At 41.3% G+C, this 17,277-nt stretch overlaps 1 protein-coding gene across 1 annotated transcript; it reads right to left on the bottom strand.

Moving 5' to 3' along the window:
- Nucleotides 1-15,200: 15,200 nt before the first annotated feature.
- Nucleotides 15,201-16,628, bottom strand: LOC132884589 (craniofacial development protein 2-like). Its single transcript, XM_060918440.1, has one exon. It carries the CDS (start codon nucleotides 16,626-16,628, stop codon nucleotides 15,201-15,203), a length of 1,428 nt encoding a protein of 475 aa, XP_060774423.1.
- Nucleotides 16,629-17,277: the final 649 nt, after the last annotated feature.

The following is a 17,277-nucleotide window of genomic DNA, read 5'->3' on the forward strand; positions in this document are numbered from 1 at the left end:
TCTTGAGATTCAGTTCATGGACAGATTTTGTGACATTTTCCTTTAGAATTCGCTGGTATAATTCAGAATTCATAGTTCCATCAATGATGGCAAGCCGTCCTGGCCCAGATGCAGCAAAACAGGCCCAAACCATGATACTACCACCACCATGTTTCACAGATGGGATAGGGTTCTTATGCTGGAATGCAGTGTCTTCCTTTCTCCAAACATAACACTTCTCATTTAAACCAAAAAGTTCTATTTTGGTCTCATCTGTCCACAAGACATTTTTCCAATAGCCTTCTGGCTTGTCCACGTGATCTTTAGCAAACTGCAGATGAGCAGCAATGTTCTTTTGAAGAGCAGTGGCTTTCTCCTTGCAACCCTGCCATGCAAACCATTGTTGTTCAGTGTTCTCCTGATGGTGGACTTATGAACATTAACATTAGCCAATGTGAGAGAGGCCTTCAGTTGCTTAGAAGTTACCCTGGGGTCCTTTGTGACTTCGCCGACTATTACACACCTTGCTCTTGGAGTGATCTTTGTTGGTCCACCACTCCTGGGGAGGATAACAATGGTCTTGAATTTCCTCCATTTGTACACAATCTGCCTGACTGTGGATTGGTGGAGTCCAAACTCTTTAGAGATGGTTTTGTAATCTTTTCCAGCCTGATGAGCATCAACAACGCTTTTTCTGAGGTCCTCTGAAATCTCTGTTCGTGCCATGATACACTTCCACAAACATGTGTTGTGAAGATCAGACTTTGACAGATCCCTGTTCTTTAAATAAAACAGGGTGCCCACTCACACCTGATTGTCATCCCATTGATTGAAAACACCTGACTCGAATTTCACCTTCAAATGAACTGCTAATCCTAGAGGTTCACATACTTTTGCTACTCACAGATATGTAATATTGGATCATTTTCCTCAATAAATAAATGACCAAGTATAATATTTTTGTCTCATTTGTTTAACAGGGTTCTCTTTATCTACTTTTAGGACTTGTGTGAAAATCTGATGATGTTTTAGGTCATATTTATGCAGAAATATAGAAAATTCTAAAGGGTTCACAAACTTTGAAGCACCACTGTAAATCAGTGCAGAGTGGCACGGTGGTTAGCACTATCACCCCACAGCAAGAAGGTCCTGGGTTCAAGTCCAGTGGCCAACGGGGGCCTTTCTGTGTGGAGTTTCCATGTTCCCCCCGTGTTTGTGTGGGTTTCCTCTGGGTGCTCCGGTTTCCCCCACAGTCCAAAGACATGCAGGTTAGGCTAACTGGTGGCTCTAAATTGACCGTAGGTGTGAATGTAAGTGTGAATGGTTGTTTGTCTCTGTGTATCAGCCCTGCAATGATCTGGTGACTTGTCCAGGGTGTACCCTGCCTTTCGCCCATAGTCAGCTGGGATAGGCTCCAGCTTGCCTGCGACCCTGTAGAACAGGATAAAGCGGCTAGAGATAATGAGATGAGATGAGATAATGAGATGAGATTATTCGTTGTCATAGTAGTAGTACATATTTAAAAGACAATTTCATCAATGCACACTTTCAACAGGTTAAATTTCATTCTAAAATGAATAAAGGGAAAAACATGTCTCTTAGTCTATGATACCTGGCCTTAATACTATACCATTTACATGTTATGAGCTCTGAACTCTTGCTGATCTTACCTGTCATATACAGTAATTATTTCCCCTGATATACTATGTATCATGGCCTCATGTTGAAACAGTGTCTATTTCTCCAGGATGGCTTTATTCAGATGGTGTTACTTCAACCAGCGTTTAACTGAGACATGATCTGAGCTGGGAGGTTGTTTACCACATTATACTGTAATAGAGTGCTGCAAACCTGTTAATAGAACAAATTCACAGACAATGTGTTACTACAGCTCATTTCGGGAGTGTATATTTGGTTTTTTGAGATCCATTTCAAAAACAAACAAACAAACAAACTACAAAAAAAAAAAGTTTCATCCAGGACCGGTATATGTTGTCGGAGAGCAGTGGAAAAAAACTAATTTCCTGTGGGTTTTTTACCGAGCAGAAGAATTTGTGGTTGCACAATCTGCTCGTAAATACACACGTCAAAAGCTTGAGCAATGTGAGGCCACATTGGCGAAGAAAACACAGAGACTGGAACAAAACAAGTGCTTCTGCAAGCAGGTCCAAACAGGTAAAGAGCAATCTTTGTGATCTCCGGTGTTGACTGAAAGGTTCAAATCAACAAATAAATGTCTGGCAAAGTCTGTGTATTCGTATTGGCCATTGCAAATCGAAGTTCAATATTCACATTGCCATATAAAAGTCAGCATTACAACATCTGTCTGCTTGCTGTGCCATCGGTTTTGCCAAGGTTATATTGATATGGTGAGGAGGTCAGTGTGCTTGAACATTTAAACACAACAGGTTGCTACAGTCACGGGGTCCTGGATGTTGCAGAGTTAGACACTCAAATTAAGACTATGTGTGTTTGTGATTGTTGCACTCTTACCATACATTAAAAAAAAGGCGACTTGTAAATAGGACCATGTTAGGCCGGTAAGTTTAGGCTTTTCATTTTTCACTATTTAAAGGTCCCTTAATTTATCTCTCAAACAGGCTGGAGATGAGAGATAATGTGTGTGTGTGTGTGTGTGTGTGTGTGTGTGTGTGTGTGTGTGTGTGTGTGTGTGTGTGTGTGTGTGCTTTTGAGTAATGAGACCTGGTTCTAAGTGTTATAAGAGGCCATCGTGACGGAATATGGGGAGGTTTTCTGGAGAAGGGCCAAAAGTCTGGTTCAAAGGGACATCATGTGTTATGAGCGCTGAACTCCAGCATCCCACTCATACGCTACCACAGTGAATAATCACAAGGCAAAAACATGCACTACATGACCTCTGACAATCAGATGAAACCCCCAACCCCATGTCCTCCCTTTCTCTCTCTCTGGTTTCTATTGAATGTTCTCAGATGTTTTTATTTTATTTCAATTAAGAGCTTTATTTGTGTTTAAACAATAAGCCACATGTACCTAGTGTTCATCCTCCTTGTTTTCCTTTGGTCACTTTTCTTTCCATGTACCAGGATTCATTGCTCTGTCCACTTTATACATATCCTCCTTTGATGACATTCTAGCAAACCAAGTCAAACAGAAAGCACACAGAGATACGAGGTGTGATTCATGAACTTGAAATCTTATTGGTTCTATGACGTGGGTGTTTTATTCACAGTTTGAGTCAAAAAGGAAACATAATAATGTAAGCAGTTGGAAATTACAGTGGTGCTTGAAAGTTTGTGAACCCTTTAGAATTTTCTATATCTCTGCATAAGTATGACCTAAAACACCATCGGATTTTCACACAAGTCCTAAAAGTAGATAAAGAGAACCCAGTTAAACAAATGAGACAAAAATATTATACTTGCTTATTTATTTATTGGGGAAAATGATCCAATATTACATATCTGTGAGTGGCAAAAGTATGTGAACCTCTAGGATTAGCAGTTAATTTGAAGGTGAAATTAGAGTCAGGTGTTTTCAATCAATGGGATGACAATCAGGTGTGAGTGGGCACCCTGTTTTATTTAAAGAACAGGGATCTATCAAAGTCTGATCTTCACAACACACGTTTGTGGAAGCGGATCATGGCACGAACAAAGGAGATTTCTGAGGACCTCAGAGAAAGTGTTGTTGCGCTATATAAATAAACTTGCCTTGCCTTTCCTCCATTTGTACACAATCTGTCTGACTGTGGATTGGTGGAGTCCAAACTCTTTAGAGATGGTTTTGTAACCTTTTCCAGCCTGATGAGCATCAACAACGCTTTTTCTGAGGTCCTCAGAAATCTCCTTTGTTCGTGCCATGATCCGCTTCCACAAACGTGTGTTGTGAAGATCAGACAGGGATCTATCAAAGTCTGAGGAAACGTACTATGAAGTGACATGAAGATTATTTTGCTCCTGCAGACTGAAAAAATATGACGAAGAAAACATACACACGATTGAACCTAGACTCCTGGAGTAGGGAACTCGTGTCCAATTTGATAATCTTCAAAAACAATGTTTTCCACCTCCACCATGGCATACTCTCAACTCCATAAACTATTGGCACTTACAGGCAATGTGATATGTTGGTGAAGCCTTCCCTGGAGCTAATCCCTGTAATCTCATCTCATCTCATTATCTCTAGCCGCTTTATCCTTCTACAGGGTCGCAGGCAAGCTGGAGCCTATCCCAGCTGACTACGGGCGAAAGGCGGGGTACACCCTGGACAAGTCGCCAGGTCATCACAGGGCTGACACATAGACACAGACAACCATTCACACTCACATTCACACCTACGGTCAATTTAGAGTCACCAGTTAACCTAACCTGCATGTCTTTGGACTGTGGGGGAAACCGGAGCACCCGGAGGAAACCCACGCGGACACGGGGAGAACATGCAAACTCCACACAGAAAGGCCCTCGCCAGCCCCGGGGCTCGAACCCAGGACCTTCTTGCTGTGAGGCGACAGTGCTAACCACTACACCACCGTGCCGCCCCTAATCCCTGTAATGGTTGGCAAAATGTTACAAAACATGTAGAGCTATCCTGGATCACTTTTCCAGGCAGAACATTACAAGCTCTTTTATATTTATATATTTTTGCATATGGACCAGCTTCTTCAGTTCAGTTCACAGGTTTTCAGTAGGGTTCAAATCTGGAGACTGAGATGGCAACATATAAATTTTCTATCCCACAACCATTTCTGTGTTGCCTGTGCAAAAGTCTTAGGTGCCTTATTTTTTTAAAGTACAAACTTAAATATTATAGGAAAAATGTTTGTATTTATGTAAAGTAAGCAGCATATTACATATGAGACTATGTCTCAGATAAAAACATAATCAGCTCATTTCCTTATAAAATGAGCGGTACGGTGGTGTAGTGGTTAGCACTGTTGCCTCACAGCAAGAAGGTTCTGGGTTCGAGCCCAGCAACTGACTGGGGCCTTTGTGTGTGGAGTTTGCATGTTCTCCCTGTGTCTGTGTGGCTTTCCTCCGGGTCCTCCGGTTTCCCCCAAAGACATGTGGTTAGGTTAACATAGGGCGGCCTTGGGCTGAAGATTGGGCTGAAGTGCCCTCAAGTAAGGCACCTAATCCCCAACTGCTCCCCAGGTGCTGTAGCATGGCTGCCCACTGCTCTGGGTATGTGTGTGTGCTTATTGCTTATGCGTGTGTTCACTGCTTCAGATGGGTTAAATGCAGAGGAGGAATTTCCCTGTACTAAATAAAGTGTAGTGCGATGACCTGGCGACTTGTCCAAGGTGTACCCCACCTCTCGTCCATAGACAGCTGGGATAGGCTCCAACTTGCCTGCGACCCTGTAGAACAGGATAAGCAGCTACAGACGATGGATGGATGGATGGATGGATAAATAAAGTGTATTGTTTCTTTCTTAAAACCACAAAAATTGTACCAGGGACTTTTTTTTGCAAAGGGACCATTCTGTGATATTCATCACATCAAATAACAAATTTATTACTGTTTACTGCTCTTTATTGTATTTTTATGTAGAAATGTTTAATTTCATTCAAACAATAATAGTCGATATAACAATTTCTGTTATAAAGAAATGAGCTGTAAGTTTTACTGAGTATCTTCCAGAACCATCCACAGTTCTTCTGGAGACTTTGACTGTAGCACTTGTTTCTTATTTTTGCAGCAAACCCCAGCAGCCTTCATTCTGCTTTTAGTCTGAAAAGTGGCCTCTTACGTAACATGCTGCTTTCTTTACTGACATACAAACATTATTCTGTAACATTTAATTTTCTGCTGGAAAAGTAACATTTAGAAATGATGATAATGTAGAAATCATAACATTAAAATCTATATAAACAAAAAAAAGTTTATAGTAAACTCGATACAATACTGTATAATCTTGGGGGTTATTATTATTATTATAAACTCTGAAAGGCTGAAACACTATATGACCAAAAGCATGTGGACACCTGATCATCACACCCAGCTATGTTTGCTGAACATCCCATTCCGAAATGGGTATTAATATAGAGTTGGTTCCTCTTTTGCTGTATAGTAACCTCCATTTCTGTGGGAAAGCTTTCCACTAGATTTTGGAGGATGACTGTGGAGATTTGTGATCCAAAAGAACATATTAAAATTGGGGACTGTTGTTGGGCAAGAAGGCCAATTCATTCCAAAGATATCTAGGCCATTCGAGTTCTTCCACTCCAATCATGGCACACATTACATTACATTAAATACATTTAGCAGACACTCTTATCCAGAGTGACGTACAACATACCCAGAGCAGTCTGGGAGCAGCTGGGGATTAGTTGTCTTGCTCAAGGGCACTTCAGCCATTCCTGCTGGTCCAGGGAATCAAACTGGCAACCTTTTGGTCCCAAAGCTGCTTCTCTAACCTTTAGGCCATGGCTTTATGTGTTCATAAAGACACAATGGAACAGATTTGGGCTCCTTAATTCCAGTGAAGGGAAATTTTTAATGCTATGGCATACAAAGACATCCTATACAACTCTGCACTTCCAGCTTTGAGGAAATATGGGTATAACGGAAAGCTCTTCTTCACAAACTTTTTACCATATAGTGTTCATCTTATCCTCTTGGTAGAAGCTGCCAGGTTTGGGGCTGAAACATTCCGGTATTTAATGAAATTCATGCTGCCATTAATCTTGCCAAGAGCCATCAATCCATCCACCCATCCATTATCCATAACCACTTATCCTGTGCAGGGTTGCAGGCAAGCTGGAGCCTATCTCAGCTGACTATTGGCGAGAGGTAGGGTACACCCTGGACAAGCTGCCAGGTCATCGCAGGGCTGATGCACAGAGATAAACAACCATTCACACTCACATTCACACCTACGGTCAATTTAGAGCCACCTATTAACCTAATCTGCATGTCTTTGGACTGTGGGGGAAACCGGAGCACCTGGAGGAAACCCACGCAGACACAGGGAGAACATGCAAACTCCACACAGAAAGGCCCCCATCGGCCACTGGGCACAAACCCAGAACTTTCTTGCTGTGAGGTGACAGGGCTAACCACTACACCACCATGCTGCCCGCCAAGAGCAACGGGATCAATAAAATTCTAAAACTGTCATCTCTGAGTTCTCTTACCATCCTTCTCACTGTGCATGTGGAAATTATGTGTTCTTACTCTCTTAAAACTTATTTATTATGGCCTTGTTTCTAAATAATGGTATTATTATTTTTAACAGCCGATATGTACTTGTTTCCATATCCACTCATGTTAGGTGCAGGTTAACAACCATCTGTCACTCACTGCTTGTCTCCATGGTGATACAACCCTGATTCCAAAAAAGTTGGGACAAAGTACAAATTGTAAATAAAAATGGAATGCAATGATGTGGAAGTTTCAAAATTCCATATTTTATTCAGAATAGAACATAGATGACATATCAAATGTTTAAACTGAGAAAATGTATCATTTAAAGAGAAAAATTAGGTGATTTTAAATTTCATAACAACAACACATCTCAAAAAAGTTGGGACAAGGCCATGTTTACCACTGTGAGACATCCCCTTTTCTCTTTACAACAGTCTGTAAACGTCTGGGGACTGAGGAGACAAGTTGCTCAAGTTTAGGGATAGGAATGTGAACCCATTCTTGTCTAATGTAGGATTCTAGTTGCTCAACTGTCTTAGGTCTTTTTTTATCGTATCTTTCCGTTTTATGATGCGCCAAATGTTTTCTATGGGTGAAAGATCTGGACTGCAGGCTGGCCAGTTCAGTACCTGGACCCTTCTTCTACACAGCCATGATGCTGTAATTCATGCAGTATGTGGTTTGGCATTGTCATGTTGGAAAATGCAAGGCCTTCCCTGAAAGAGATGTCATCAGCATTAATGGTGTCTTTCCAGATGTGTAAGCTGCCCATGCCACAACCACTAATGCAACCCCATACCATCAGAGATGCAGGCTTCTGAACTGAGCGCTGATAACAACTTGGGTCATCCTTCTCCTCTTTAGTCCGAATGACACGGCGTCCCTGATTTCCATAAAGAACTTCAAATTTTGATTCGTCTGACCACAGAACCGTTTTCCACTTTGCCACAGTCCATTTTAAATGAGCCTTGGCCCAGAGAAGACGTCTGCGCTTCTGGATCATGTTTAGATATGGCTTCTTCTTTGAACTATAGAGTTTTAGCTGGCAACGGCGGATGGCATGGTGAATTGTGTTCACAGATAATGTTCTCTGGAAATATTCCTGAGCCCATTTTGTGATTTCCAATACAGAAGCATGCCTGTATGTGATGCAGTGCCATCTAAGGGCCTGAAGATCACGGGCACCCAGTATGGTTTTCCGGCCTTGACCCTTACGCACAGAGATTCTTCCAGATTCTCTGAATCTTTTGATGATATTATGCACTGTAGATGATGATATGTTCAAACTCTTTGCAATTTTACACTGTCGAACTCCTTTCTGATACTGCTCCACTATTTGTCGGCTCAGAACTAGGGGGATTGGTGATCCTCTTCCCATCTTTACTTCTGAGAGCCGCTGCTGCTCCAAGATGCTCTTTTTATACCCAGTCATGTTAATGACTGGGTATAAAAATTATTATTGCCAATTGACCTAATGAGTTGCAATTCGGTCCTCCAGCTGTTCCTTTTTTGTACCTTTAACTTTTCCAGCCTCTTATTGCCCCGTCCCAACTTTTTTGAGATGTGTTACTGTCATGAAATTTCAAAATGTCTCACTTTCGACATTTGATATGTTGTCTATGTTCTATTGTGAATACAATATCAGTTTTTGAGATTTGTCAATTATTGCATTCCGTTTTTATTTACAATTTGTACTTTGTCCCAACTTTTTTGGAATCGGGGTTGTAGATAACAAAAGAATTTTACAAGTGTGCAACCTTATACAGTATTTATATCACAGGGAAGCAGGACATCAATAAAGTTAAACAGAAAAATTTCTGGAGATTGAGAAATTTTTTCAAGGATGCATGTGTGTCAATGTGTGTGTATTGAAGAGTGCCTTAGGGACCATTCTGCATGCTTCAGGTTCATGGAGTGCAGCGAGGTCACTGGAGTGAGTGAACTCCTCAGTATTACATGTTGGTGGTGTGTTCATGGCTGATGTGCAGCGTCAGCGCTGGGTGCCCAAGGCCATGCTCCCTTTGACTTCTCTTGTGGGCTGTGTCTGTGTTCCTCATGTTTCAGGGGACTTCTCAGGGCCTTGACCTGGCTAAAGTCACGTACTTACTGGAGTTTGTAGTGATAAACTTGTTATGCTGAAAACTGGATAGCAAAGAGCTGTAGAGTCAGCAATTAAACTGTGTGTTTATGTTCCTTATCATTTATTTGTAATTTCCAGAAATAAATAAATGCGTATATTATGAGTTGAGCTGAATTAGTACAGTAATATCATCATTTGCTTCAATCAACGTGAATTTGTTCCCTGTAAAAATAGACATAGAAAAATATAAAATATACTTAAATACATGTCAGTCCAAGACATATCCAGGTGTGAACTTGTGATTTTAATAACCCTGGTTCTGGTTTGGACAGCACAGTAGTACAGCAAATAGTGTTGCTACATCACAACTTCAAGGTCTTTGGTTTGATCTTGAGCTTGGGTGACTCTGTGTAAAGTTTCACATGTTCTCTCTATGTCTCTGTGGGTTTCCTCCAGGTTATCTTACTTCCACCTCCCACAATCATGCCAGAAAGTGGACTATTTTAAAGTCCCAATAGGTGTGAATAAGTGCGTATTCCCAGTATAGACTCTAGATCCACTGTGCCTTTGACCAGGATAAAGTAGTCACTAAAGAAAGAAGGACTGAATGAATCAATGGTTTTAGATTCATCCTGAGTTGTAATAGATGCTGTTTATAGTGTCTTGCAAAAGTATTCATCCCCCTTGGTGTTTGTCCTGTTTTGTTGCATTACAAGTTGGAATTAAAATGGATTTTTGGAGGGTTAGCACCATTTTGATTTACACAACATGCCTACCGCTTTAAAGGTTCAAATTGTTGTTTTATTGTGACACAAACAATAATTAAGATGAAGAAACAGAAATCTGGAGTGTACATAGGTATTTACCCCCTTTCGTATGAAAGCCCTAAATAAGAGCTGGTCCAACCAATTCACTTCATAAGTCACATAATTAGTTGATTAAGATTCACCTGTGTGCAATCAAAGTGTCACATGATCTGTCACATGATGTCTGTATAAATCAACCTGTTCTGGAAGGACCCTGACTCTGTTGTGGAGAAGTATAGCTCATGGTTGGGTTATAAAAAATATCCCAAACTTTGAATATCCCACAGAGCACCATTAAATCCATTATAGCAAAATGGAAAGAATATGGCACCACTACAAACCTGACAAGAGAAAGCTGTCCACCAAAACTCACAGACTGGGCAAGGAGGGCATTAATCAGAGATGCAACAAAGACACCTAAGATAACACCGAAGGAGCTGCAAAGATCCACAGTGGAGATGGGAGTATCTGTCCATCGGACCACTTTAAGCCGTACACTCCACAGAGCGGGGCTTTAAGGAAGAGTGACAAAAAAAAGTCATTGTTTAAGAAATCATGTTAGGAGTTTGCCCAACAGCATGTGGCAGACTCCCCAAACACATGGAAAAAGATTCTCTGGTCAAATGAGACTAAAATTGATCTTTTTGGCTATCATTGGAAATGGCATTTGCAGCACAAACCCATCACCCTGAGAACATCATTCCTACAGTGAAGCATGGTGGTGGCAGCATCATGCTGTGGGGATATTTTTCATTTGAAGGGACAGGAAAGCTGGTCAGGACTGAAGGAAAGATGTATGGCACTAAATACAGGGCAATTCTGGAGGAAAACCTGTTTGAGTCAGACAGAAGTTTGAGACTGGGATGAAAGTTCATGTTCCAGCAGGACAATGACCCTAAACACACTGCTAAAGCTACAGTGGAGTGGTTTAAAGGGAAATATTTAAATTTCTTGGAATGACCTAATCAAAGCCTAGATCTCAATCCAACTGAGAATCTGTGGCATAACTTGAAGATTGCTGTCCACCAACGCAACCCATCTAACTTGAAGGAGTTGGAGCAGTTTTGCCTTGAGGAATGGGCAAAAATCCCAGTGGCTAGATGTGCTAAGCTAATAGAGACATACCCCAAGAGACTTGCAGCTGTAATTGCAGCAAAAGGTGGCTCTACAAAGTATTGACTTTTGGCGGCGTGAATACCTATGCACACTCCAGATTTCTGTTTTTTCATTTTAATTATTGTTTGTGTGACAATAAAACAATTTTCATCTTTAAAGTGGTAGGCATGTTGGGTAAATCAAATGGTGCTAACCCCCCAAAAATCCATTTTAATTCCAGCTTGTAATGTGACAAAACGGGACAAACACCAAGGAGGATGAATACTTTTGCAAGACATTGTATAATAGACGCCGTTTCTGGATGCCTTGCTAAAGCTCAAAGTTAGTTCAGTTAAACCCAATACCTTATTTTTCCATTATATCCTTTCTCTTTTAAATGAAAAGCCTGATTTATGCAAACTTAAAGGTACTGACAGTAAAGTCACCTGAAATTTTCAAATTATTTTATTGTGCATGGCATTTTCCAATGTCTCACAAGAACAATATCATACGGATGATATGTGATCATCCTGATGTGCTGAGAGTTACTTTTCTCTGTTTTGGGACCATTTTCAGCTTCTTGGGGTAAACAGTATGGGCCTATGGAAACAGCCGAATGCGAGGAGCTTGAACTAATTAGCATAACTATGGCACTGCGTCACACCAAGATGGTGACGTGTGGAAAACATCATGACTCTGCATTGATCTCAGAGAGTTTTTAGTTGCAAGGCTGTAATTTATGGTTGACATTTGCGAATAAATCCATGAAACAAAAGATGACTATATCTTTTTTTGTTACTGCTTTTGTGTTATTGTTTCTATCTCTGGAAGATCAAAACATTAGGTATATAACGCCATACTCGCTACCGTGGAGTCGAGCCCATGCATTCTAAGGCTAAAATAGCTAAGCACTAGCTGGAATGATTTAGTTATCTGTCCAGAAAAATGACATCATCTTTCCTTGCTCTATCTTGCAGTTGCACCCACTAGGCAGGCTTTCCTTTTCTCTTCTGCTGACTTTTTGCTGGTGGACGAGCTGAGTCCGCCATGTTTGCCCACACTGACTTGTTTTGGTTAAAAGTAGGTCAAAAGCCCCATGGTGACCACGTGATATTGTTGCTCACTTGCTTCGGCAACCTCCAGAATTATAAAATGTGGGACACGTTTTATCTCAGCAAAACATTTACACATAGGGTACACAGTGTGTGCAGCAATAGAAAAAGAACTTTTTGCCCAGAATTCAAATTTGCGGTCAGAACCTTTAAATAAGCCACATTTTTATGGAGGTCTTTTGGGAATTAACAAATTAATTAATTGCCAGTCTCAACACTAAATACAGTGGGGTCCAAAAGTCTGAAGCCATCGGTGTTGCTTAGCATAATTTGGGTATTGGGTGCAAAAAAGTGCCTTGCTACAGTCAACTTTCAAATATTTGGTATAATTTGTTATTCAAAAATCTAATCTCAATTGTTCCAGTGAGCCTGTGAAAAATTGATTTTCTGTCTTAATGTTGATAGCTCAATTTCTTTAACAGTAAAAACAATCACCACAAACAACACAGAATTACCATAGATACACCTTCACCAATGAGCGTCTGTCATTACCAGATGTGTTAACGCATAGACTTGGCATACAGAGCACTTAATGAACTCAAAGGCCACCTTTTTCATTTATGTGCCACACATTATAAAGTCGGGACGTTTACCTTGTATCACACTTCATATAAACTGTGACGTCAAACCTCAAGAAAATTAATAGACTTAATGTGATCTGTGAGTGGAATAAAAAGCTCCAATAAATAGCTAAAATATTATTTTACACACTTAAATAATTTATTTTTATTTTATTTTATTTTATTTTAACCAGGTTTGTCCCATTGAGATCACGATGTCTTTTACAAGGGAGGCCTGGCCAAGAATGGCAGTACATGAAGTTCCATCACATCGTCACAACAAGCACAACAAAACATCACATCGTCACATCAACACTGAAAGGGTTCCCCCAGCTGGAATGGTCAACTTCTCGAGACCAATGCCCTTGTGCCACCTGCAGAATTCTGGGGCGAAAAAACACAGCGAAAAAACAGACCAGAAAACCAGAGATTGGCTTCACCACTGTTTATTCACAGCCCCATTTCACCAAAGATGAAATATTTCACACAATCTTTTATAATATCCAAATGAATGTGTGTGTGTGTGTGTGTGTGTGTGTGTGTGTGTGTGTTCAGGTGTGACCTCGGAGAGGGGTGGGTGTAGGATGTGTGTGTGTTATGTGTGTGCGTATGTGAATGTGTGGATATCTTGTGCTAAGTCAGCAAATCACATCTCAATTCCAATGGAATTCCTTAATTCCATTAATATGTATGTGTGTAAGTGAAAATATATCCTGTATACATTTCAGATGCTCCAACAGATATCAACATTTACGCACAACCTTATGTTCTGATAGAATGTTCCAAAACACGTCTCGAGCAATGTGTCTAGCTTAGACAGAAGGTCACACAGTAACTTACAAGTTACACAGAATTCAATGCCTCCTAACTGAAATAATAAAATAGAACAGAACAGCTTAGGCCGCCCTCAGGCGAGCCGCCTGTACCACACTCCAGCATCCCCTGTCGGACATCATGGACCTCAGCTTGCCCAGAGAGATCACACCCGCGTCGGTCTTAAGGTTATCCACGTATGTCTTGATGGGCCTCCCTGGGTTCCGCTTACCATGAGCTGGTTCCCACAGCACAACCTTGTTTGCAGCCAGTTCCGGATGGCGATGACAATGGCCAGCAATCCCCATTCTCCTCGATGCTATTTTGTCAGTTAGAAGTGGTAGGTCCCCATAAAGAATGGTGTTTGGTACCCGGTCGTACCACTTCACATTGAGCACTGTGCATAACATTCTTGTGTAGGTCCCATTCAGGGACTTTTCCATTTGCTTTGTCAACATCCAGCATTCTGAGCCATGTAGGAGAATTGTTTCCACTGTTGCTGTGAAGAACGTAAGCTTTACACTTCGAGATAAGCCAGAGTGCCACACTGCGTTCATCCTATTCATTGCCTTCCATGCAAGTGCTTTTCTTACTTTCATGTCCTGCTCAGAGGACTTTACCCACGCTCCCAAGTATTTAAAATCGCTGACTTCTTTCAGATCGTGCCCTTTGCTGGTCTTCAAAGGGAGGCTTGGTTGAGGGATGTTCATGGTGATTACTTCAGTTTTTTTTACATTTAGGTGGAGCCCTACCTTGCCACACTCTGTTTCCACGTTGTGAAGTAATTGCTTGGCCTCTTCTATGGTGTTTGAAAGTAGGCAGATATCATCGGCAAAATCTAGGTCTGACAGGGTGACTGCGGGGATTCTACGGGAACGTCTTGGAGTGATTATAAACCCTAGATCCCTATCGTGGCAGTCGATGGCTTTTCTTAGCGCATAGTCCAGGACGATAACAAAAAGGTAGGGAGCAAGTGTATCCCCTTGTAGTACGCCAGCTTTTATTTCGAATTCTTCAGTTATTCCATCCGGCGAGATTACTTTTGCTCGTGTGTTGGTGTACATTTGCTCGATTGCATTGAGCAGTCGCGGTGGAATGCCATAGGCTTGCAGGATTTTAATCATTTTCCCTCTGTGTATGCTATCAAATGCCTTTCTAAAGTCTATGAAGATCATTACTACGGACAGGTTGTTCTTCTTAGTTTCTTCGATTATTCGACGAAGTACTAGGATCTGATAAAGTGTAGATCGGCCCTGCCTAAATCCGTTCTGATTTGGTCTTAAGAATGAGTCAAGCTTGTCTCTTATGCGATTGAGGATCATCCTGTTCATGATCTTTGAAATGATGCACGTCATACTTATACCACGGTAGTTATCGGTTGTAGAGAGATTTCCTGGTTTAGGGACTGGTCGTATGTGCGAGAGTGACCACTGCTCAGGTCTAGACCCCTCCATTAATGCTCTGTTGCTAAAATCGAGTATGAATTCATCCAGATCACCATATTTAAGCACTTCGGGAGGAATGCCGTCCGGCCCGGCGCTCTTGTTATTCTTTAGTGCTCGCGTCACTCTCAGCAGCTCAGATTGTGTAAAAGGACCATCATCTATGCCTAGGTCGCTAAAGATTGCCTATATACTTTCATCTTGATCGTCATTAATTTCAGGGACTTTGCCAAGAAGATCTCTGAAGTGGTTGTACCATGATGTTACTCTTTCTTCAGCATTTGCACCATGTAGCTGGCCTTCTCTGCACTTCCTTCGTCCTGTCATCTCATTTACAACTTTCCATACCTCTCCATATCTAGCCTCTTCATGACACTGTTCTATCCGTCTGCTCATTTCCTCCAGTTCTTGTTCTTTAATAAGATCGTATGTTTCGAAGAGTACTCTTTTGGCAAGGTTGAGCCTTTCTACGCTCTCTATTACTTCCTCGTTGAGGTTTTCACTTGCTTCAACTAGTTCCTGCCTTGCCACTAAAATCTCTGGGTGTTTTGACCTTGCAGATCTTTTTCTCTTCGCTTTCCTTGGAACAAGTTCTTCCATAGCTTCTTGGTTTACTTTGCAGAAACTTTCATAGCATTCAGTGATGTCTTCAATCTTGCTTAACTCTTGATATCTGTTACAGACCTTAAATGTGTACTTCCCTTGTAAAGTCGCGTCCAACACAAAGGCACCCCAATCATACTTAACTTGCTGTTTAGATTTTGACACTCTTAAACTTAGCTTTATTTTAGCAATGACAGCTTTGTGGTCTGATCCAACCTTCTTGAAGGAGCTATAGGCTTCCGAGTTATGAATGGAATTTCTCCACTTTTTGCGTACTAGTACATAGTCCAACTGTCTCAGTGCCCCCGTTCCTCGATCCTTAAACATCCAGAGCTTTCTACGCTTTTTGCAAAACTGTGTGTTCATTGCTAACAGGTCATGCTCGGACATCAGCTCTACCAGGAGTTCCCCGTTCCTATTTGTGGTGGAGTGGTATGGGAATGGAACATCCTCCTTGCCAATCCTAGCGTTAAAGTCTCCAAGGACTATGAGGAAGTTGTGAGTTGGGACACTTCGCAGGAGTGAGTGCAAATCATCGTAGAATTCTTCGGTTTCTTCAAGTAGGGCTGAGTTGGTGGGTGAGTACACTACAACCACAGTTGTTATTGGATTACTGTCAAATTCAGCAAGGAGGATTCGTTTGGAGTGTCTTTCTGTTCTGCGTAGAGCTTTACGTGCCTTAGTGCTAATAATCAGACCTACTCCCCCTACCGATGCCTGCATGTCATTTCTCCATGCTGAGGAAACTATAAGGTATCTGCTTTCAACTCTCTCCATCTCTATTATTTCTGCATCCTCGAGCACTTTGCGATGTTCTTGTACTCCCGTTATATCGATTTGACATTTCTCTACGCAGTGTGCAAGTTCTAGTACTCTTGCTTCTTCACGTAAGGTGTTTGCATTGAAACTTGCCACTTGTAGAGTCTTTCTGCAACGTAGAAGAGCATTGGACCTTCTGTTGCCATCCAGCATCCCCCTCCCATTTGGGTTTAAGGAGATATCTTCATCCATCTCAACTATTGTTGGGCCATCAGAACTGTCCACTCTATTTACATTTTGATTGTAATTATCCTTTTCCATTACTGTTGTGTGATACATTTGACTTGACAATGCTAATAATCACCGCGGGCGCAACTCCACTCGGTGATAAGCAGATTGCTCTGGATACTCAGCCATAGGACACTATTCAAAAGAGCTCATATCAGGGTCCACTGGTAGTTACAATTTTTACAGGCCTATTACCAAACCCCCAACCTGGAGGACCAGGTATTGCAATTTGTCTGGACTTTCCCCTAGTACCTGCCCAGCAAGGTAGAACCTGCCAGGGACCTAGGTCCCAACTGGTATAGCTATTAGGATCATCAAGCCACACAAACTTCCCCACCACTTTAAGGCGCAACACTTAGGGAAGAACAGAACAGAACAATATTAAGAATAAATCTTTACAATTTTGTCACAAAATAAATTACTGCCTTCTTGGTCAAGAATAAATACTTACAATTATTTATCCTTACAAAGGAATAAAACCTTACAATATGTGTGTGTGAATGAAACCTTCAATCATAAGCAAAATAATATTCATATCAGCGATTCAGCAATTTCAGCATTTATGCACGTCAAAGCGTGCGAGATATTTTCACAACAATTTTAAACAAGACAC

This window comes from Neoarius graeffei, chromosome 4 (genome assembly GCF_027579695.1).
Source record: "Neoarius graeffei isolate fNeoGra1 chromosome 4, fNeoGra1.pri, whole genome shotgun sequence".
NCBI classification, from domain to species: Eukaryota; Metazoa; Chordata; class Actinopteri; order Siluriformes; family Ariidae; genus Neoarius; species Neoarius graeffei.

What these genes read in the sequence shown, in the direction of transcription:
- LOC132884589 (XM_060918440.1), bottom strand. Translation starts at nt 16,628, where the DNA reads ATGGATGAAGATATCTCCTTAAACCCAAATGGGAGGGGGATGCTGGAT.